Genomic DNA, 21,506 nt, shown 5'->3' on the forward strand with positions numbered 1-21,506 from the left:
AATCATAGAATTTTCGCATTAATTATGCAAATTAGGTCATCATTTGCATAATTAGTATCTGTTGAAGTTCCGCCTGCCATAGGTTACATACATGTAGTAGTATAATGTAAAACACTGTAATTATAGAATTTCCTCATTAATTATGCAAATAAAGTCCTCATTTGCATAATTTGCATTTAATTATGTACATCTCTCTCTCAGCTACCTACACACCAAAAATAATGAAAATATGTTGTTCCTGTCTGGACTTATTGGCTTTTAAACATTTCGCCAGAAAGTGCCCTGCAGTTCCAGAACAAGCCGCTAGGGGGCCCAAACTCATGTGACTTCTTCCCAAGCATGAGAGCTACCTTCCATCAAAATTTTATGACCCTAGCATGTCCAGATCTCGAGATATCAAAACCGGAAGTTGCGCTGCAGTACCAAGGGAAGCCACTAGGGGGACCAAAATCTAATCATTTCCAGTTTTCGTCACACCCTACCAACACACCAAGTATGAAACCAATCCATCCAGGCGTTCTTGAGTTATCTTGTTGACCAACAGACGGACAGAAGGACAGACGGACAGATAAACGCAACTGAAAATATAACCTCCATGACACATTTCATGGAGGTAAATATTGAATGAATGAAAGGATGGATTGACCTTAATCAACGTGTGCTACAAGTATTACAACGGAGTTTCGGAAAGGATAACGACTCATTGAAGAAAAAGAGGCGAAGCATGATTCAAAGATTCTTGACGTCGTTGTTTACGCCGAGCAATAATTTGTACTTTAGCTTATAAATAAATAACTTTATTAAACGGCGATCTCGGTGTCATACAGGGCCCAAAAGTTGATGCTGTATTTGAATGTCCCGCCTTCGCACCCTGACCAGCAATCACGCTCTTTCTCGCGAGAATAGTGGCAAGAGGTCAATAGAATAGTCTACTGTCTTCTAGGAGTAATAAGATAATATCTATCAAGAAAGTCGGTGTCAACGCCATAATAATGTAATACACTATGCTATTTCAATTTTATATGTAAACAGAATATCTATTATTGATTAGATGTGTAAAAATGTTTGCTTCTTGGGTTCTTCGAGTATGGTATTCTACAGTCACAAAGTGACCACCCCTTCAATGATAATGTTAGCTTCCACTGGCCCAAATTCATAAACATTTCGCTTGGTCCGTAGACGTGCAAAAACTGCGCTTTTGAAAGCCTATTTTCCCGTTAAACAGTTACGTCACGAGCCTGTAGGTAAGTTAATCTGTCGTATGACATATTATTGAAAGTTCCAATGTAAACAATTGTTGGTAAACATCTCGAAAGTGGGTGTGGTTGTGACTCATGTGCGTTCGTGCCCTTCCTTGGTTGAGACACGTCATGGTTTCACTCCGGTTTCTCCAGGTCAGACGAGGTATTAAAATAGCTGCACGGTGCGGTTTTCCCTAGTGTTCCTGTTCCCCCTAAAACAGAGAAGCCGTCGGAGGAAAATTTGGGCCGTTGTTTGAGTAAAATAGGAGAATTCGTAGACAAGGTATGTGTTGGGCAGTGGCACAGATGTTGTCTTTCTTGTAGTTGTACAGTCTGTGATTTTGTATCCACCATAATATAGTTTTGATAGACAAAATACTGGGCAATTTTTGTGTCATGGACGGCCTTTGGTAACACTGGAACTGGAAGTGTTCTACTTGACACTTGGTAGTGGATAGCTAGTGAGGCTTGTGATGGGTTATATTTGTTCCACTTAAAATTTGGGAATATTATTAACGAATATTCATGTTACTGCAGTTTTTACTGACACGAGATGGTCATACGTGTATTTTTGTAGGGTCATTAACAAAAGGAGTGTTAAATATTGTTGCGAAAACAAGACAAGGTGACATACAGCAAATGGAATTTTCTGGATGGAATGTTGAAATGTATGTATTTGTCATGGCATTTGGTGGCTGGATAGTATTGTTAAGGTGGAACCCGTGGAAATGATAAAGACAAAATTGTCTACAGTTGGAAGTTGAATTTTCCAAATGTCATTCACACATCAAAAATGCTAATCCCATATCTAATCTCAATCTTCTTATTATCTTCAAAACCTTGTAGTCTACATCCCATTGGATTAGAAAGCAGGATGCATGTGAATGATTTATGATAAGCTGAAATAATGTTTCATGTATTCATGGCGAGGGGGGGTAACAATTAAAACATTGTGGTTTCAATCCTGTCAGTACGTACAAATGTACAAACACATATAATGTTACACATACATATAATGGTCACATGACGTATACACACATACTTTTAACTACATAGTCACATACATGATCTGAATGTACTGAATGTTTTCTGTCCTCCCAGTGGACACCCATACATTATGACTATCCAGTGGACGATCGTTGCGACTTTTCTCTACGCAGAAATCGGCGTGTGTGTTCTCCTGTGCATACCATTCATATCTGCCAGAAGGTGAGGACAAAGCACTGTCTGACCATATAAAGTTGCATGAAATTTGTTGAGCCTTTATTTATTAATGAAAAACTCAATTTTGCCTGCTGGTCACATATATAATTTTTTATTTATTTTATGCAGTATGATGTTAATTAAGATAAAATAGGTTAGCCGTTTCTAGAGAAGAAATAGTGAGTACACTCTCATGTGTTGGAAAATAGTTTTCCCTATACCAAAAACAGATGAACTGTACTAAAGATACCTTTTTAAATTCTATTTAGTGGTATGTGGTATCTGTTATGGGTTCCCTTGGGCCCAAAGATGATGAATTTTACTATTCATTGTAGATGGCAGAAGATTTTCAAATCAGCCCTGCTGAACTGGTTTGTACAACATGGCAACCTGTACTTCAACGTGCTGATAGCCATCCTTCTGCTGCTGTTTGGAGGTTGGTATTTTTAGGACAGTCAGTGTCAAATAATGAGTCAGTGAGCGAGAGAGAGAGAGGGAGAGAGATAAAAAGAGATTCAGAGTTGGTGTGTGTGCGTACGTACTTGCATGCGTATGTGCCTCCATGCATGTTTGTGCATGAGTGTATGTGAATATATGTAGGTGTGAGTTTCTGTAAGTTCCACTATACACACTATACACAACACAACGCAGTGCTGGAAGGGTTGCAAAGCAGTATGGGTAAGGGGGTCAAGTCTGCCATTTCTGCAGCTGATTGCCATTTTGAAACTGTTGAACTTAGATGGTATCCGTGAGTCCCTGAAGTACGGGGACTTGAAGGATGAGGAGGGTGCAGAGGGAGCGCTGCGTCCCGGCAGTCACATGAACATCATGATGCATCTGTTCCGTGCACAGAGGAACCTGTACATGTCGGGGTTCGCTCTGTTCCTCATTATGTAAGTAACGCCGCGGTGGAGTTGTTGGTTGAAATGGGTGGTGCAAACTTGGCCGTCAGACAGACAAGAATGTCCAAGTCCTCTTGCAAAAAGTTGAATTTTCTGCAAAGCATTTCATTATAATGATACTTTCCAAAACCAAAATGACAATGACACTTTGCAGTTTTCAAGTGAGACACTAGAGGGCATGTCAGTCTTGACTGCCTCCTGCTACTTTGCACCATCCACTTCAACCACATGGGAAAAAAGCATTGTATACATTGACCTGTCTTTTTCCAGATGCCATTCGAGAGATGTTCAAATACGGCTCTGCACCAAAGGTCCATGGGGGACAAGACCCAGCGCTCTTCCCCCAGGCCGAAATCAACCTCCACATGAAGCTATTCCGTGCCCAGCGGAACTTCTATATCGCTGGCTTTGCCCTCTTTCTGTTTGTGTAAGTAAGGTGGAAGTCAGGAGTGTCTCTGGGCTCTGGTCACATGAACCCTTCCCCCACTGATTTATCTCAGAAGCATGGAAAGGTTGGTGCCTTAAGGTAGCCTGGTGTAGTCTTGTTAGCTTTAGTCCGCTCCCCAAGATCCACTCCCCACCAACAAGAGCGGATCTTGGGGAGCGGACTAAAGCTAAAAGGCTGGACACCAGGCTACCTTAAGGCTACTTCAGCAGAGAGAAGGTGAAGAAAAAAATTAACCCTGTTCCGTTTCTACTTTGTCTACCCCAAATGCACAATGACAAGCCTAGGGACATGCCTGAAAATATCAAGGGTGTTTCCCTTAGCTTTTATCATTTTTAGCATCTTGGTTGGGCTGACATCAACATTATCGTCAACCTTTCTGCACTAGATTCTTTCTTTTTTTACTAACCTACCTTTGCTTTACTTTTTACAGTCTTGCTGCAGTTCATCTTATTGGAGTTTGCCACTAGCAATCCCCTCCTTATTTTCCAGACATGTACATGTAACTGATATGTGCTATGTTATAACTGTTAGGTACTGTAAATGTTGTATTTTCGCAGTGACTTCTCTACTGCAAATTCATGGTGCCATGAATATGCAATTCCTACAGTATTACCACTGTACTGTAGTAAAACAGTACGTGTAAAACAATTGGATGCTTATAAAATACGGCTACATCTTCCTTTCCCCTTCTACTGCGAAATTAAGTCCCTGCAAAAATAATTGAATTTACAGTACCACATTTTCACCTAGACTACATGCACTTCATTCATGGCATATCCTATTTATGCCTTTCATCATTCTCACAATTGTCATGGCTTTTGGATACATGTATTGCAACTGTTAACATATTGAATTATGAATCAAATTTTCATTTACTGGAAGGGTTTGGGGTACGGAATAAAAAAATTATTAACAGTCATTGTCTTCTGAACACTTTATCTGTGCATGAATATGAGGATTAGAGTGATGTTGATGTGTTGTTTCCAGCGTGCTGCGTCGTCTGGTGACAGTGATCTCCAACACCGCCACCCTGGAGGCCAAGTCTGAGGCGTTTGAGAAGCAGGCCAAGAGTGCTACTGATGCTGCCGAGAAACTGCTGGAGGAGAATGAGAAACTGAAGAAGGTATTTTCAAGTCCCAATTTTCTTGTTTATTTGTCTGCTTCTAATAACTGCCCACTAACACTCTTATCCCTCTTAGAATCCTATTGACTGCAATATGACCAAAATGTTGATGCAATTCAGTGATATTCCAATAGAATGCTTTGATGCTAAACCTGTTTGCTCTGTTTGTGTTTAGGAGGGTCCAGGTGCAGAGAATGATGCTGAGCTGGAGAAGCTGAGAGACAAGGTTGCCAACAAGAACAAGGAACTGGATGAGGCAAAAGACAGTGAGTCCTTAGCAAGACATTCATCAGTCTTAAAAACACATGAACGATGTAACACAAGGCTATTTGATGCATTTTTACCTCCTACCTCAATGTTTTGGATTCCAGGTAAAGTATCCCTTCTGTTACTGAAATGTTACCAACCATGGATCAACATGGTCATAATACTGTAGCATTGCTTAGTGACTCTGACAAGCTTGTCCTTGGCATGAGTAATACCACCTGACATGTGCTTTGTTGCCTCCCTCCCCCTTCAGAGCTGCTCCATTTGGAAGCTGACCTACAGGCAGTGAAGAAACAGGCCCAGGGCGTCAACACTGAGTATGACCGACTCCTCAAAGAACACAGCAAGCTTCAGGTGGGTTTATAGACACCTTAAGGAGCACAACAAGTTACAGGTGCATTTACTCACTCCTCAACATTTGTTTATCATCAACTCCCTAACTTTTGGATACATGTACAATCTGTTATATTGATGCCTTGACCATGTTGGTATACTCTACCTGTAAATGACTAGCTGTGTCCAGTATTTTTATGTATTCTTCTGGTATTCTCTTTTCTTTGGTATTCACACTTGATGTTATTTGAGAGGATAAGAAGATTTCTAAATTGCTAAAAACACTTAAGCTACAATTCATTGAAATGCAGATAGCTGCACCCCCATGTTGGTGTCTGATGACAGTGAGTCCTCATGAGGTCACATAAAAACACTCCAAAGACCAGATTTATGATGCAGTGTGTGCAACAGTTGCTATGTTTCAAAACTGATGATACCGTTATTTTCCAGGAGGAACTTGAGGCTGCTAAGGGAGGCGATGGAGACAAAAAGGACGACTAGAGAAAAGTGCACTTTTTACGGACCATCGAGTAGTCCTGTAGTCAAGATGTCTTATAGCCATCTAAGAAAGGGATTCTAGCAATGCAGTCAGATTTGTGTGATGACTTAAGATGATTATTTGGAAGAAACATAAAAGATGGTAGAAACTATAATTCAGAAGGTGCAAGTATAGCACTTCATATGTATCAGTTTGTGACTTCACAAAGTATTTTGATGTTAATGCAGATTATTATTTGTGGTAGGAATTTGTTTATGTGGTTATTCTGCAGTACTTTTATGTTATGTATATTATTAAGTATACTTGTATGATGCAAGTAGATGGTGGATATATTTTGCATATGGCTTGTGGATATATTTTTGCACCAGTTGACCACCTGTTACCCCTACTCTTCTCGATAAATGTTTTGGGTTCCTTTACCCACAAAGGTTTGACACCTGAAGCTCCCCATGCACAAGGCAGCCAGCTTTACATCACCATCCTTTGTTAGTTTTCAATATGTACACAAAGACTTAGAGATGTACACCTATCTATTGTAGGTTGAATATTATAACAAGTACCTTATGTAGTCTGTAACTCTCTCAAACTCTCCAGAACTTTATGGGTCCCTTCTAGTGGCCAGGCTGGTGGCAGGGCTGCTATAGGAGTGTGATCAGGCTAGGCCTGATGTATCGGAATTCAATGCAGAAAATGTAAGATGTGGGTTTTACGATTTTTTTTGTACCAGTGTATCATCATATAATTTTGTAGCGCTGATAACTTTGTAATTGCTGTTGCTTGATCATATAAGGCTTTGAGAACTTGTTCAGTAAATGCTGCAGTAAAATCATAAATGGATCTTGACTTGTGACATGCCTTGACTTGCAGTCTTCAATGACTTTCTATCGTGTATTCTGGATTAAATAACTATATACAGAACTTAAAATGCTATAATCATGTAATGTTCAGCAGCTGGGAATCTGGGATTCATGTAAAAATGTCAAAATCACCTGGTACTTTTGTAGTGGCCCCAAACCAAATTTCCCTTAAAACCTCGTAGAAACTAAAATGTTGCTTCATTTTTCAGCCCTTCCCTGAGGTATTGAATCTTTGACAATGTTACCCCTCCGACTTGGCCACCCTCACTCTAGATCTGAGAAGTATCTTCTCATAAAACTTTCCATTTCTGTTACAACCTGACTGTGGTCAGCTTCTAGAACAGCCTGGTGTTTTCTCGGCCTCTCTATGTCCTTGCTAAGTTGACTGTGTAATGTGGGATGTGGATTTAGTGTTTGAAGAGCCTGAAAGAGCTGGACAGGGTTGTTTGAGGATAATCTTTCCCCCAGGGCTGTCAGGACATCAGGTGCAAACTTGCAGTAGTGGGCAGTGGAGGCCAGGAGCATCGGACGATCTCTCGCCAAAAATCGGTCTGCAACAGTCTTAGCCACTGCAGTGTGTGGATCCATTAAGTAACCTGTAACAAAAAATAAAGACACCAAATTTTGGGATGGCTACAAGATTGCAACAGAATTAAATTCATACAAAGAAAAGAAACAAAGTGGCTTTGTTCCGAAGGGTCAAGATTTAGTAAATTGTACAGCTGGAGAAGTCATAGTTTTGAGAAGGACCAAGTCCTGTTTTTGTAATATTGTAGCAGGACACCTCTGTGGTTTCACAGTAAATATGAAATTTTTCTGTAGAGAGATCTAACTCTAGTACATAACACTGTTTCCTACCATTTGACTGAAAAACTGTTTGAATAGTTTTGGCACAATCCTCCTCATGGCACCAGTCTGCACAGAAGTCTTCCTGTAGCTCACTCAGCATCTGTAACAGAGTAGGATGTTTCAAGTCTTCTTTTCACCGAGACAGAACGACCACAATCATGCAGGAAACACTAGAGTCAATGTACACAGCTGGTTAATGTTTATGCAAAGCATTTTAAACTTTTAATGTGTTGATATAAAAGAAAAAAGAACTGTAGCAAGCAGGGAGACATTGACTTTCCTCAACTGTTGGTGCTAAAATATTTGGGCATTTGGAAGTTGATTTAGATCCCAAATGGTACATGTAATCTTTTCACTTCTTTTTTTAAATCCAAAAAAGGGGCATAAGTAAGACAACCAAGAACCAAACTGGTGTTCACCTGATTTGGCACTTTAAAAAGTCTCTGGTGCTCCAGCTGGTGGAACATGTCTGTTATCAAACCTCCATCACCGGTCAACAGGTGAAGGAACCTGGGGATGGGAAAATTACATGTATGAATGTCACACTTATTAACATTGTACATCAATTATATCTGACATCTAGACCTTTCTTTTTATCACAAAACCCCTTTTATCTCAACCTGTACAAGCTTTATGTGTAGGCATATATGTTATGGTTGCAAGGTGGCCTTCTAGCTAGGGTTACTGGCTAAAAATCTACAGCTACAGGTCCTGGGTTCGGATCCATACCACATGGGGCATCCTAGATTCAAACACAGAACATTTAGAATCAGGGAGTACATTTTTGTAAGCATAGTGAGGTGCAAGTTTTCCTTCTAGCCCTCCAACTGCAAGTCAACCCTAACCATGAGGCCACCTTGCCATGCTGTTTTTACCTCTCCAGATTAGAGGACACGAGAATGTCGATGGATGGTGACATGGTCCGGTGTAACCGTCGATGTTGGAGGTCATAACAACCTGTGTTTAGGAAGTCTGTGAGGATGTTGTTCTGGTTGGAGGCACAGATGAAACGCTTGAAGGGAATGCCCATCCTCTGTGGACAGGGGAAGGAAATACAGTACAACAATGACACATAGTGGCTGATTACCATTATGATACTACATTGTACATGCAAGAATATGTTTTGTTCACTAAAGTAAGATTATTATCTTTTTAGACTTGTGCAAGCTTGAACATACTCTAAGACTTTCATCTTCCTTTACAAAAGCCAATAGCAACTACTGTTTCAACCTGTTTCTGTGGTTGTCAGTATAGAAGCATGTTTACCTTAGCATACACAGCACCCAGGATGTTTCCAAAGTTTCCTGTGGAGATGCAGAGGTCCACCTCCTGGCCCATGGAAATGGTACCTTCCAACAAAAAATAGACAGTCAGATGGAAAATTTTGCACCAAAAATTTGCAACCCTTACAACAGCTACCAGTACTATATGTATTGTGAAATGTAGAAATACACACTGACAGACACACAGATAGAAAAAAGCAAAACAATACTTCACAACTTTCGGATAAGCAATACAAATACATTTACAATGTTAACATACTGCAGTCTTCCTCTTTAGAACTGTATACAATTTAGCACAGAGCATAGCTTTTGCCTTCCCCTGCTGAATGCAGTAGTGTTTCTTCTGACATAATTCTTCTACTTACCTTGCCTAACCAGATCTAAGTATGCCGATGCATGATACACAACTTGTGGCAGTAGTCTCCCCCAGTTGATGGAGTTAGCAGCACTAAGGTGAACCCCGTAGTGTGAGTGGTACGGTCCAGATGATGAGCCATCAGATAAACCCCTCAGCTGCTTGAAGATGCTCTTGACAGTTGATTGACAGAAGTCAAAATCTGACTGAACACCTTCGCTCACAGGGGATGGAGAGTTACTTGTTATTGAAAGAAATTCACGAGGATGTGAGCTTTTGTGCCACTATATTGTGTATCTCTATTTACGTTTCTAAAAAAAAATCATAACAAAAATCAATTATTTGCTCCATACCAACTACGTGGACATTATCAGCCTGGTTGGTCGTCATCTGTGCCTTCTGTATGGGGCTGATGCCATCCTCAGGGTACAGCACCATCACTGCTACATACTGCTGCAGGGATTCTGTGAAGAATATGTAAACATCAGCTCCCATAATTCTGCATTATACCCTAAGAAAACTACATGTAAAATATCGTGTCATTGCTCAAACCTTCTCAATTCTCAAGAAAGTCTTGAACACAGGGATATCTGTCGTGTACAGACCTCAGTGATTACTGCCTTTGTAGATATTTTTTTCTAAATTCTTTTCAAATGTGATATGTACCTATCAGAGTGATGAGAGTTGAGGTTATAAATAAAGGCACGAACAAATAAACAAACAGCAGTAGCATTCCGCTGACCAGGCAGTCTGCTGAACCCGTCCAGCACGGCGCTGCCCGTGTCTCCGGACGTCGCCACCAGGATAAGTGACCTGTGCTCGTCATGACCTTCGCTCCGTCTCCGGGAGAACTCGGTGTAGAACTGCGGCATCTGCTGCAGGGCCAGGTCCTTGAAGGATGCCGTGGGCCCGTGAAAGAGCTCCATGATGTGCTGGTTGTCTTGTAACTGCACCAAGGGGACCACATCACTAGTGCTGAATCTGTTGACAGACACAGAATTGGGCGTAAGTTGGTTTTTATGTCCATGATTAAGTTGCTGTTCAATAAACTTAAATGTTCAACGCATCTGTTTGTCTTTTTATGACCAATCGTAGAATACCTCTTGGACATTGTTTACTCTCCTCTACGCTTACAGTAGGACAAAAGTACACATGTACATGCACAGCCTCACTCACCTGTTTTGTGCATAAGCTGCCTGCACCATGGTGTTGAGTACAGAAGGATGGACCTCTGCATGAGGGATGCACTGCTCCAGGATCCTGAGTGCCCTCTCCTGGTAGCTACAGTGCACCAGTCTCTCCCACTCCCTCCCCTGTAGCCGCCGTAACCCCTGCCTGGGAACATACAGACCTCCATCTGGGGCAAGGCCCTCCAAGACAACTTCTGAGAAAGTTCTACTACTTCCTTCCTCCTTCGTAGAGTGTCTTGTTGAGATATAACTGTTGCTGCCCTCGTGCCAGATCAACACCTCTTTCACTTTTCTTGCAATGTCTTCTGCACTTTCGTTGTTGCCACAGAGCACACGAATGTCGTACTGCCCTTCGTAGAACTGTTGGCGATACCTGTGAAAATGGTTAATATTTTACCTGTATACCACTTTAATATATAGTTGGGACAGTGTCTGTCACAGTAATAATGATGCATTTCTTGCAATTATGTCTGCATGCAATTTTTAATTACATGTATTATCGTTAGTTGAAATCTGCTACTTGAACAGATTTGGTAATCTGCTAGTTGAACAGATTGGGTAATCTGCTAGTTGAACAGATTGGTTATTCTGAACATTCTTAATAACCACTACTACAATGTACAAATACAAGTCCATGAACCTGAGTATGTCGGCCATAGACATGCCGGCACCCTGACCCACGATGCGGTTGACCTTCATCACCTCCAGTCTGTGCAGAATGTCTGCACTGGGGACGTCCAGAAACACGACCGTTCCTGGGTATGCCAACAACAAAAATATACTCTTAGACTAAGTAATGGAAACCAAAGCAGATCATGGCTCAAGGGATTTCTGTAGATAAAGCAGACTGCACTTGTGGTGCGTGGAGTTGGGGTAGAGAGATATTAGTGTGACAGTTAAGTTTGTGTTAGTGTATATAGTTGAGGTACTAGATACCTTATAAAGTATACTGATGTGTTCCATTGTTTTTGTGGTGAATAGGTTGGACCTAGTCAGGGAGATGTGTTAGTGTGGCAGTTATAGTAATTATAGTACAGATGCAGTACTACCTACCCAGTGTACGGATGTGATCCATGGCTGCCTGGTGCATGGGGTTGGACCCAGACAGGGAGATATGTTAGTGTGACAGTTATAGTTGTTATAGTACAGATGCAGTACTACCTACCCAGTGTACGGATGTGTTCCATGGCTGCCTGGTGCATGGGGTTGGACCCAGACAGGGAGATGACACAGTTGTCTGCTGTGAAGTTCAGCACAGCCTCTCCTTCAGCCTGTAGAAAACCTTCTGGACCAAGTCTGGACAGCTGGATGAACAACAGAACAAACAATGATCACTTTTAGTCTCTATCACGGTTGAACAGGCCAAACTAGGGTGAATGGTTAAATGCCAGAAGAGATAGTTGACAAGGAAGGTCTACATTGAACATTACATTTGGACATCAGGAGAGTAGTTTCCGCGCTGGAAACATGCTTACAATACACATGGCCCCTGCAACAGTGACTAGTCATTGGCAATCCAAGAACACCATGAAATTCTACTTGACCATCCTGTTTTCCTGTTCACCAAAAGAAACTTACTTCTTTAATGCAGTCAAGCAGTGACAGTTATCATCTAATGTATCGTATTAAAATCATAATCTCCTTTGCTTGCAGTAGTACAGACTAAAGTCACCTGTTCAGAGACCGGCATGCCCCAGTGTGACTCTAGGTGATCGTTGTCAATGTCCACCACAGGTTTGTCTAACATCCTGGCCAGGAGCCGCCCCACTGTGGTCTTCCCTGCACCCGGACTGCCCATCAGGATGATGTTAGCACCCTTCTGTACACAAACAGGACTCTCTCATCAACTTACAACTGACCAGATGACATCTAATCTAGGATCCACAGTAGTATCCATCCCACTGTGGTTTTCATCACACATGGATTGCTCTTCAGCATCAATATATGATCGATGATGTACATGTATGTTGAGATTCATGATTAAGCTTCATCATGAGGAAATTGTTCTTGTTTGTGTTACAAAAGTTCAATTCAGTTCAGTACAAAATAAGAGGTTAACCTGTATACTTCTAACACACTCGACTGTGTTCAGTTGCTATCCTTCCATCAAGGAAGTGTATTTAATTTAATACCCTGTTCCTGATGCTCCGTGCAGCCCCATCACAGCTGTAGTTCCTGAGTTGCAGACCTGGAAGTCTGATGTACCGGTGTGAACACCTCAGCTGGCTGTACAGTCTCCTCCACACCATCATGGGCAGACAGTTACAGTAACCAATGAACTGAAAAACATAGTCATCTCATCCCTATCATCTTATAAGCTTATTCTGACTATTGAGGCACCATATCCATAGACGTCAACAATTCATTGACATCCAAGCTTCGTCTTCTATAATATAGGAATTGGAATATTTTTGTAGGTTGAAAATGAAAACATACATTCCGTATGTTATTGCTAGATTTAAATCAATCAATTTCTTGATGGGGAGAGGAAAGTCAAAGTACTTGCTCGAGACAGTAGGGCCTAGTGCAGCTCCTAGGGGGCGTGTCTGACTGAGCAGTTTTTGTGACAAATAAGGATTTGACTTTTCCGCGCGATCGGAAAGGCTTTACACAACCTCAGTCTACTAATATATCTTTCTTGTCCTACTCTCTCATCGTGGTTTACATAACCCACAGAACTCACGACGTTTTCTGTGAATCTGCAACACGCGCCTCCAAGCGTGTGACCCTTGAACTTTCCAAATATTAGCAGCATCTAAATGTAACAAAAACGTTATTTTACTAGTATACAGAACAATATTCTGACGATACTCTCGAAAACAAATGATTAGAAGATTACTACTGTTGGTGCAGGGTGTAAGTAACTGTATTAACGTTTATTAGTCGTTAATTAATACGATTAAGTGATTGAGTTTGTTGTCGTTTGATGCGGTATAACCCAGAAGTGAAACTATCTGCTGCGGAATGTAAACGCACGTGCGAGTTTGAAGACCTTTGGTTATTCTTTAAATTACCCTTAAATCACCTGATTAATCAGCATTGTTTTGAAAGGATAAAGCGAACGTAAGTACAGTTCATGATTCTAATCTATCGACGTGTTGAGTTTCCGCTGGAACAAAGTCTGAACATGCTTCAAAGTGTGCGATGGGGAGGGGGGCACCACGTTTCTAGTGTCAGAAGGCAAAACTTTTTTGTTGTAGCTACAATGTAAACATAAGCCCTGTAATGTGTAAAAGTGTTACTATCACTATGATATAATACTGCAATCCCCACTTTCGTGCGGGGGTAAATATCTTGATGTCTTTCGCCGATATAAGCAAGAATTGAAATTACTAGTAGCTGCAACAAAAAGGTTTGGGCTGCATCAGAAATTTCCTGAATATGGATAACATTAAATATGTCTTTCAGTCTGTTACTAGTATTATTCAATTTCAATTTATTGAGAAAATCAGCCTCGCAGCTTTTTCAGCTGAATGGCACTGACTTTTACACACTTACAGGTACTAAATAACACTACCCTAAAAAAAAAAAAGCATCAGACAAACAAGGGCATAAAGCAACCACGGTTAACGCAACAAGAAAGAAAAGTCCTCATTTGGTCTTATATACTTGAAGGGCCCTTATCAGATAATCTTATGATGAAATGAACGAATGAATGAATAAATGTTTACAAAATATCGTATGTTGAGGTCACAGGTATTTCAAGCCCTTACACTTATTTTCTGCATGTACTGGCAGTAATACCTGATGTGGATTCCAATAATTTTCTAGCACGCATTTATTTTAATAATAGTCAAATGCTGACCAGCAATGTCTAATTTTGTAACCTCGCGGCCATTCTTGATCATTCGGTTGACAAGTTCTTTGTGTCATCTTGACTTGAAGGCGGCCTACTTTGGAAAAGTAGCTGTTTTCGTGTGTGTATCAGGTAAGGTGTCTTTTTTTCATAACTTTTTTTATTGCTCTGATTTCATTTTAATTTGCCATCTAGGTGTATATTTAAAGCAGACTGTTTTCTTCCGGTTCATTGTTAAGTTGAATTTTTTTTCTGCATGACTGTTAAGCTCTAAATAATGTAATCCTTGATCATCACTTGATCTTCCTTTTCCCTTTTCTTTCAGTCATCAGTTCTTTTTTTGGTGATCACCGATAGTTTAACAGACAAGAAATGATATCTGAAAGTGAAGCATCAGACAGTGATGGTCCTGATAACTCACCGGAAAGTTCAAGACAAGCCCCTTTAAGGTGAGTATCAGTCTGCTTATTGATTTATTTTATTACACATTTGGAGGTATAAAAAAGTTTCATTATAACATTGCTAAGTGCATGTACCTTATTATTTTCTTAGTGTGAGTGTTGGTCTCCTTTTCCTTTCTTCAGGTTTGAGTGTCCAGTGAACTTCAGCCGAGTGACCACAAGTGTAGAGAAACAGAGTGGACAGGACCTGCTCACGTCTGACTGTCTGCACTCATCAGACCAGGAACTGTGGGTCATCAGGGCACCTAAAGATGTAAGGAAGCTAATTTCACCTGGAAAATTCATGACCCAGTGTCAAACATAGTATATATTAAGTCCAATGCTTTCTTCTATTCAGGAGACTACAGTTTAAACCTTTAGCACACTGAAGTAGTTGTTTACCTACCAATTCTCTATTGGTTATGGCATTAGGAAGCAGTGAGTACATCAATAATTGCCAGTGTTCTCTTTTACTTGCAGTTTGACCCAAGATGTTTGTCAGGACAGAAGGTGAAACTCCACAAAAGCACAACTGTGGAAACTGAGGTAGATACAAATAGCTGTTCAGTACACTATCTAAATCATCTTCATTGTTTTGTTTTATAGTTTCTCATTTTGAAAAGGGTTTAGTTATTAATATGGTTTTCTAACTGGTTTTTGCCAATTTCTTTTCCAGACTGGTTCCAAATATGATTTGCAGGTGACAAAAAACACCCAGCACTTACAGGTGAGGCCTACTTATTTATTACATGACATCAACCTCTTGTCTGATATCTATTTCACAAGTTTTTGAAGTGATCCAAGCTTGCATAGATGGATATGGTGAATGAAGGTACTTATAGTCTATATGGAGGTAATCTTCTATATCTTTAAAGCATTAATAAGAAAATTTTGTATATTTTTTTATCAACAGCAAGAAGGTCTGAGTCTTTTATTGCCCAATGAACAGGATGGAAGACTTGCCACAGGTGTGTAAAAAGTTGTCCTTGTTTGCTTGTTTGTGACTGAATAAGTAAGACATTTAGTTTGAGGATTTTTTATGTGTGTTTGTGGCAGATAGAGGGTGCTGCACCATACACGGCATGATTTTGGAAGGACTTCTAACTTGCTGAATTCTGTGTTGTTGTTCCAACAGTGCCACTCATGCATGGGGAGATCAACATCATGCAGTCAGTGGCTGTTCCATCCGTCACCATCCCTCCCCCTGCTGCACCACTCAACACCCAGCTGCCCGAGGGTCTCAGACCGAGGTTCAAACCATTCGGTTGGAGTAAGTCGGCATTGGAAATTTTTTTTAGTTTTAACATCTGCACACAACAATAGTTCAGCTTTCGGGACTGACTCTGTTAAACAGTAATACAGTATACATGTTATAGTGTATTTTATCTATTTTAGTATTGTTTGAAGTGTAATGAAGAAAAAAAATAACTCTTTTTGTGTGTCTCTTCCAGGAGAACCCAAGCCAGTCAATAGACACACCTTTGCACAGAGAAGAGATTCTGTTCATTCTGAGAAGAAGAAGAAAAAGAAAAGAAAACATGACATTGAGGGTATTGGAACAGTTTGCATTGATTCAATAGTATTTTCTTTTTACAAGTATTGATTCAAATCATTAAAAAGGTTGTAACTATTACTGTACTTTATAATAGATATTGAACTCTGTAGAAAAGACCAAACCTGAACTCATAGTTTAAGGTACCAGAGACTGCCAATCATACATAATTCCTTCTCTCCATGTTTTCTGAAGCAGATATAGAAGAAGTTGATTCTTCCAAAAAGAGGAAGACAGAAGATGTAGAGACTGACAGACTTGTTGCAGACTCAAATACCTCAACAGGTGAGTTCTTAAAATCTCAGAAACTTTCTAACAATCAACTGCAAGTATGATACAATGCTAATTAGCTTAACAACATTTCTAGTTAGAATGTTTACATGTTACATCATTTTATCCATGCTTAGAGCTGGAAGACAGAGTGCACAAGAAGAAGAAAAAGAAGAAAGAAAAAAGTGAAGAAGAGGCAACAGAAGCTGCAATAGAAGACATCTCTGAAACTCCTGGTCAGTGCTCCTGATTCTTTAGTCATGCTACCATATGTACATGTATGTGTTTGTGTATCTATCACTCTATGTCTATCTGTGTGCCTATACATGTACATGTATGTCTGTACTCGTTCTACTATTATATTTTGTTGTTAAACTTGTTTCGTTTCCTTGTAGATTCAAAGAAGAAGAAGAAAAAGAAGAAAGACAAACACAGGGAAAGCAGCGGGGATGATGAGCAGATTATGGTAAGAAAGACATGATTTATATTTGCTCAGTCTAAACCTCAGAGACATGATAACAATCTCTCGTACTTGTACTTGAAAGTTGTTAGATTGTCTTTTTGTTTGTTTTCAGAATCCTGGTGCTAGTGGTTAATAATGGGGAATTCAAGAGGCCACAAGATGGTTAATTTCGTTCTGTATATTTTATTGCTTGTTAATTGTTTTATTACAGATTGCTCAGGAAGTTGAAGATTCTGAAGAAACCACAGTGTCCAAAAAGAAGAAGAAGAAAAAGAAGAAGAAAGAAGAGAAAGATGACTAAAGAGACCAATGAACTTGTGTACAAATAACAATGTTATACTTTTATACAAAAGTAACTGATTAAAGATCCAACCTCCAAACCACAGAAAGATGGCAAGAATGAACTGAACTATGAGAGTTAGCAGGGATTTTGTAATACAACACATTGTACCAGATATGTGAATACCACATAGAATACATGTATGTAATGTCAAGTATTCTCTGCTTGGTAGAATATGGAATGGACTTTTAAACCAGCAATGCAGTTGTTTGTAAGGTTCATGTAGTCTTAACTTTTGTAAGTATTAAAAGTTGGCTTACTTTCAAAAGGAAAGTATCTGGTCAATTACATATTAAGCATCACATGTTTGTCTTCCATATACAGAAAAATGTTTACATGTAATTTAATGGTATAAATACATTAGCATTCCCATGTGTATATGATCAGTACCCTATCGAAAGTAGGCTGTTTCAGGGTGGAAGTAGAATTAATTGTTTTAAAAGTTAAGGAAGAAACTGTATTACACGAAAACGTTATATTACATGCAAAGATATTTACAGAGTTTTACAACTGTAAAGCATCTGAGTTGTTTGTCTTTCTTGACTCCCTTAGATATTGGGCTTGACGACTGTGATCTCTTACTGAGAAATCATGTAATTGCTTAGATGATGAGATGACTAGAGTATTATGTGAATTGGATTATAAAAGTAGTCAAGCACGAGAAAATCTTGACTTATCAAATCTTAGACCTTCCCAATATGAATGACCCATTGCTTCATCAAACACGTGACTGGAGTAACGGATCAATGTACCTCTCATCCCCAAAAATACTTCCTGCGTAAGACTGAACGTTTAAGCTTTCCTAGTGGTATCTTCCATTACAAATGAGGTTTAACGCTGTAACATGATATATTTACTCCTTAGAATGTCGAAAAAGGTCATCGTCCTCCACGACAACGAGAAGTGGTATGCCCCCATGCGGGAGGCCCTGGAAGCGCACCCGGACCTGACGGTGGAGGAATGGGTGGCAGACGAGGTGTCAGTGGACCTGAGCACACCGCCGCCACACACCGTCTTCTGCAACCGCACCAGCTCAGGCGCGCATGTGCACGGGCATGCTCACTCTCCCGACCAGGCAGAGGTTATCCTGGCCTGGGCAGAGGCACATGACCGTCCGGTCGTTAACCCCAAGATTTCTGTACAAGTTGGATGCAGCAAAGCTTTACAGTGTGTTCTTGTAAGCTTTAAACTTTATTTCTAACGTTTGGAACGGTTGTGTGTGATCACGATGCAAATACATCAGTGTTAAGTGTGTTTTTTGAAGGTCAATGGACTACCTTTTTTTTATTCCATTACGATTTGCTAATCCCATGTCATGGTTTGAAGCATGAATTTATTTTTGCATCCTGACCATAATTTTTTCCTTACTTCCAATATTGATCCTTATCTATCGTTTTCTTAGCCATAATATGTAAGGAGTTAAAATCGGCCTCTAAGATCAAATGTTTGTTCAACACCAAGGCTAAGAAATATGGAGTTCCCGTCCCGAAGACGATCTGCTCGGTGAATCCGACACCCGAACAAATCCGAGCGGCGTTCGGCGAGGACTCGGCCTTCGTCGTCAAGCCCGACCGAGGTGGCAGTGGCAAGGACGTCAACAAGTCTGTTTCCCTCTTCCATATGCTGTAGATACTTCCAGAAGTGATTTCTTCCAGAGATTTTTATTAATTTATTACAATAGGGCCCCTTGCCTGTATTTGATGATATAGCTTAACACTTTGCATTGGGTCTAGGGAAGATGGTATTGGCTTGAAGCGCTTCGTCTATTTTGCCGTTTTAAGAATTAGGTACCTCAAAGTCGGTTAACGTTCATAACTTCTTGCGTCTTTAATCCCTTTTGCCAGATTTGAGTCCGCGGCGCTGTTCTCTCAGGCGTACCGCCAAGCCGGAGACTCGGGTCCGGCAGGTTTCCTAGGTACCTCTCCGAGCGGCCTGTACATCGTGCAGGAGTTCCTCCCGCACACAACCGGCATCTACCGCGCAGAGTTCGTGGACGGGCGGCTTCTCTACGTCTTCCACGTCCAGGTGATTAGTTCACTAAAATGTACATGTACCTAACCAAGTTAGGGGCTAAACGTCCGGATTTGGCCATATTAGAACACACAGATAACAACGCAAATCAACCTGTGTAAGGTCTGTGTCTGCTAGGTATTTTCAGTATTCTTAATTTTAATAATGTAGTTATCGCACGATATAGTGAAACCTTTGCTACTACTAGTGGCCATCTTCACCCATTGTGGCCGCTTTGGTAGTCCCTTGAATTATTTTTCCAAGGGCCCAAACATCAAAACCCCTGTCTGCAGTAGTCACCCGTCTCTTATGACCATATTCCTCAAGACCCTGCCCGTATACGTACCGTCTTGCAGGTGTCCGACTCGCATGGGTTCAACCTCTGTCCGTGTGAGCTCCAGCCCTCCGACTACAACATCATCACAGACTTCCAACACCCGATCTTACAGACGTTCCAGAATTTTCTGGAAGGAACCGGGATCCACAACAGCGGGTTCGAGTTCATCTTCGACCGCGCAGGAGCGCCGCAGGTGATCGACATCAACACCTTCTCCGCCTATAACCGGGAGGCGGAACAGCGGGCGGGCGTGCAGGGAGGACATCATGCTATTGCCGAGGCCATCCGCAAGAGGGCGCAAATAATCTGATAAAAGCACAGAGATTTTTAGGAGATTTAAGACATTTTTTAATATCAGCTTCTTTTAGATTTTACTGACAATCGAACAGAAGTTCAAGCAGAAATTTGGTGAAAGTGGGGTGAAATCGGTACAGATAAAGAAAATGTGCAATAATAGCCTTGAGTTCATTCTGAGCGCCTTCTAGATCTAATTCCAAGACGAAATGGACAATGTCATCGTGTTTGACAAATAAATCAGACATTTGTAGGACAAGGAATCTAATACTGGTTATCATTTACATACCGACAGCAAGGAGGGAACGAAATAATGAAAAGGGATTAAAGGGAAAGCCGTGAGAAACGTTTTTACCTTTTTTTTCTGCCCGCCAAAAGTTGTTTGTTGACAAAACTTTGTAATTTTGCTCAGTTGTAATTACACAGTTTTTAAAAGTTTATTTCGATTCATAGATAACTAACACATGAAACTATTCCTTCTGTAGCTTTAGTATGACCTCGAAGCTTTTTCTAGCCTCGTTGGCATTGAGCCGTCTATAAATGTAGACAAATCTTTTCTGTAACTCGACGCAAATGAGGACAGCTTTCAGAACCCGCTTGATCATCATTCTGCCTTAGGCCATGTTGATTTGATTATATGGATGACATCCTCCGGGAGCCCCAAAACTGATGCGCGCGTGCGAATAAAAAAAAAGTTTTGCAAAAAAAAAAGTTGCTTTCATTATGAAATCTACGTGGTCATGAGGGTTGAACAAATGGGACAGAATATGGTTTGGCGAATAATCTAATCTTCAAGTTCATTTCCTTATAATTTCGTCTTTTTTCGTTTGATTTTGGCATTCTACGACATTGGTATAGTTTTTACTTATTTTGTTGTAACTTACGGTATATTTTTGCTCATTTTGCAACTGTTTTGTACGATTTACAGTATGGTTGAAAACTTTTTTTTTTTGGAAACGGCCGAAAATTCATGCGCGCGTGGATGTCATCCACATAATCAAATCGACATGGCCTTATTGATGTACAAGGTATTAGCATTGGCACATGGGTACGATCTGAAAATGAGGTTTTAAGTGCAAACAAGAATATTAGCTATGTCTCCGGCATCAAACCGTGAAGGCAAACATGCGCGAGGCTGAGCGGGAAATAATACATGCAGCTGAGCATGCAGACATAAACAAGGGGGCTAGTAGCTCTGCTGGTGAAAGATTTAAGGCCCTCGACATACGTAGTACAAAGCTTAGAGGTTATAGTTGATGAATAAAGAGACTGTTTTTTCACAACCAAGCCTCTTATTCAGTCGATGTTTCGGTGACCTTCTGTCACCTTCCTCAGGGCAATTCTTACAGACAATTGCCCTGAGGACGGTAACAGACGGACGGTCACCGAAACGCCTGCAGAATAAAACATGTTTGCTGTGTAACAGTCCCTCTATTCAGTGAATTACCAACCTG

The 21,506-nt window shown here is 40.6% G+C and overlaps 3 protein-coding genes across 13 annotated transcripts in view; 2 read left to right on the plus strand and 1 right to left on the minus strand.

Moving 5' to 3' along the window:
• LOC109467116 (B-cell receptor-associated protein 31-like) overlaps positions 1 to 6,864 on the plus strand; it is a 9,170-nt gene extending 2,306 nt beyond the window's left edge. For 4 of the 9 annotated variants that reach the window (XM_019765043.1, XM_019765045.1, XM_019765044.1 and 1 more), the window contains exons 5-8: positions 4,782 to 4,917; positions 5,093 to 5,183; positions 5,438 to 5,538; positions 5,968 to 6,864. In XM_019765043.1, coding sequence (XP_019620602.1) covers positions 4,782 to 4,917; positions 5,093 to 5,183; positions 5,438 to 5,538; positions 5,968 to 6,018 — 379 coding nt within the window. In that variant the 3' untranslated portion in view covers positions 6,019 to 6,864. Of the gene's footprint in view, positions 1 to 1,136; positions 1,245 to 1,394; positions 1,525 to 1,842; positions 1,910 to 2,342; positions 2,451 to 2,779; positions 2,881 to 3,183; positions 3,338 to 3,616; positions 3,774 to 4,781; positions 4,918 to 5,092; positions 5,184 to 5,437; positions 5,539 to 5,967 lie in introns of those variants that run through there. The other 5 variants (XM_019765040.1, XM_019765042.1, XM_019765041.1 and 2 more) reach the window with 5 other exon arrangements.
• Positions 6,323 to 13,267, minus strand: LOC109467117 (threonine synthase-like 1). The gene is made up of 14 exons (XM_019765046.1): positions 13,234 to 13,267; positions 12,683 to 12,829; positions 12,223 to 12,369; positions 11,716 to 11,854; positions 11,191 to 11,305; positions 10,537 to 10,923; positions 10,103 to 10,341; positions 9,714 to 9,824; positions 9,371 to 9,574; positions 8,989 to 9,071; positions 8,598 to 8,755; positions 8,142 to 8,232; positions 7,732 to 7,822; positions 6,323 to 7,469 (listed from the first exon to the last, which is right to left on the minus strand). Exons 2-14 carry the CDS (start codon positions 12,800 to 12,802, stop codon positions 7,138 to 7,140), a joined length of 2,217 nt encoding a protein of 738 aa, XP_019620605.1. The 5' UTR covers positions 12,803 to 12,829; positions 13,234 to 13,267; the 3' UTR covers positions 6,323 to 7,137.
• Positions 13,268 to 13,485: 218 nt separating this feature from the next.
• LOC109467128 (DNA-directed RNA polymerase I subunit RPA34-like) lies at positions 13,486 to 20,654 on the plus strand. Of its 3 annotated transcripts, none has more exons than XM_019765061.1 (13): positions 13,486 to 13,613; positions 14,436 to 14,478; positions 14,672 to 14,795; positions 14,931 to 15,060; positions 15,267 to 15,332; positions 15,463 to 15,513; positions 15,700 to 15,754; positions 15,922 to 16,056; positions 16,238 to 16,336; positions 16,534 to 16,623; positions 16,746 to 16,844; positions 17,004 to 17,074; positions 17,283 to 17,915. In XM_019765061.1, exons 3-13 carry the CDS (start codon positions 14,719 to 14,721, stop codon positions 17,370 to 17,372), a joined length of 963 nt encoding a protein of 320 aa, XP_019620620.1. In that variant the 5' UTR covers positions 13,486 to 13,613; positions 14,436 to 14,478; positions 14,672 to 14,718; the 3' UTR covers positions 17,373 to 17,915. The 3 variants fall into 3 exon arrangements, with proteins under 3 accessions (XP_019620620.1, XP_019620621.1, XP_019620623.1); XM_019765062.1 differs by having other exon boundaries at positions 16,537 to 16,623; XM_019765064.1 differs by lacking the exons at positions 14,436 to 14,478; positions 14,672 to 14,795; positions 14,931 to 15,060; ... (7 more) ...; positions 17,004 to 17,074; positions 17,283 to 17,915 and adding exons at positions 18,276 to 18,588; positions 18,873 to 19,012; positions 19,256 to 19,436; positions 19,778 to 20,654 and having other exon boundaries at positions 13,495 to 13,613.
• The last annotated feature ends 852 nt before the right edge of the window (positions 20,655 to 21,506 follow it).

The sequence above is a fragment of the Branchiostoma belcheri genome, unplaced genomic scaffold, assembly GCF_001625305.1.
Source record: "Branchiostoma belcheri isolate BF01 breed outbred unplaced genomic scaffold, Haploidv18h27 scaffold175, whole genome shotgun sequence".
Taxonomy (NCBI): Eukaryota; Metazoa; Chordata; class Leptocardii; order Amphioxiformes; family Branchiostomatidae; genus Branchiostoma; species Branchiostoma belcheri.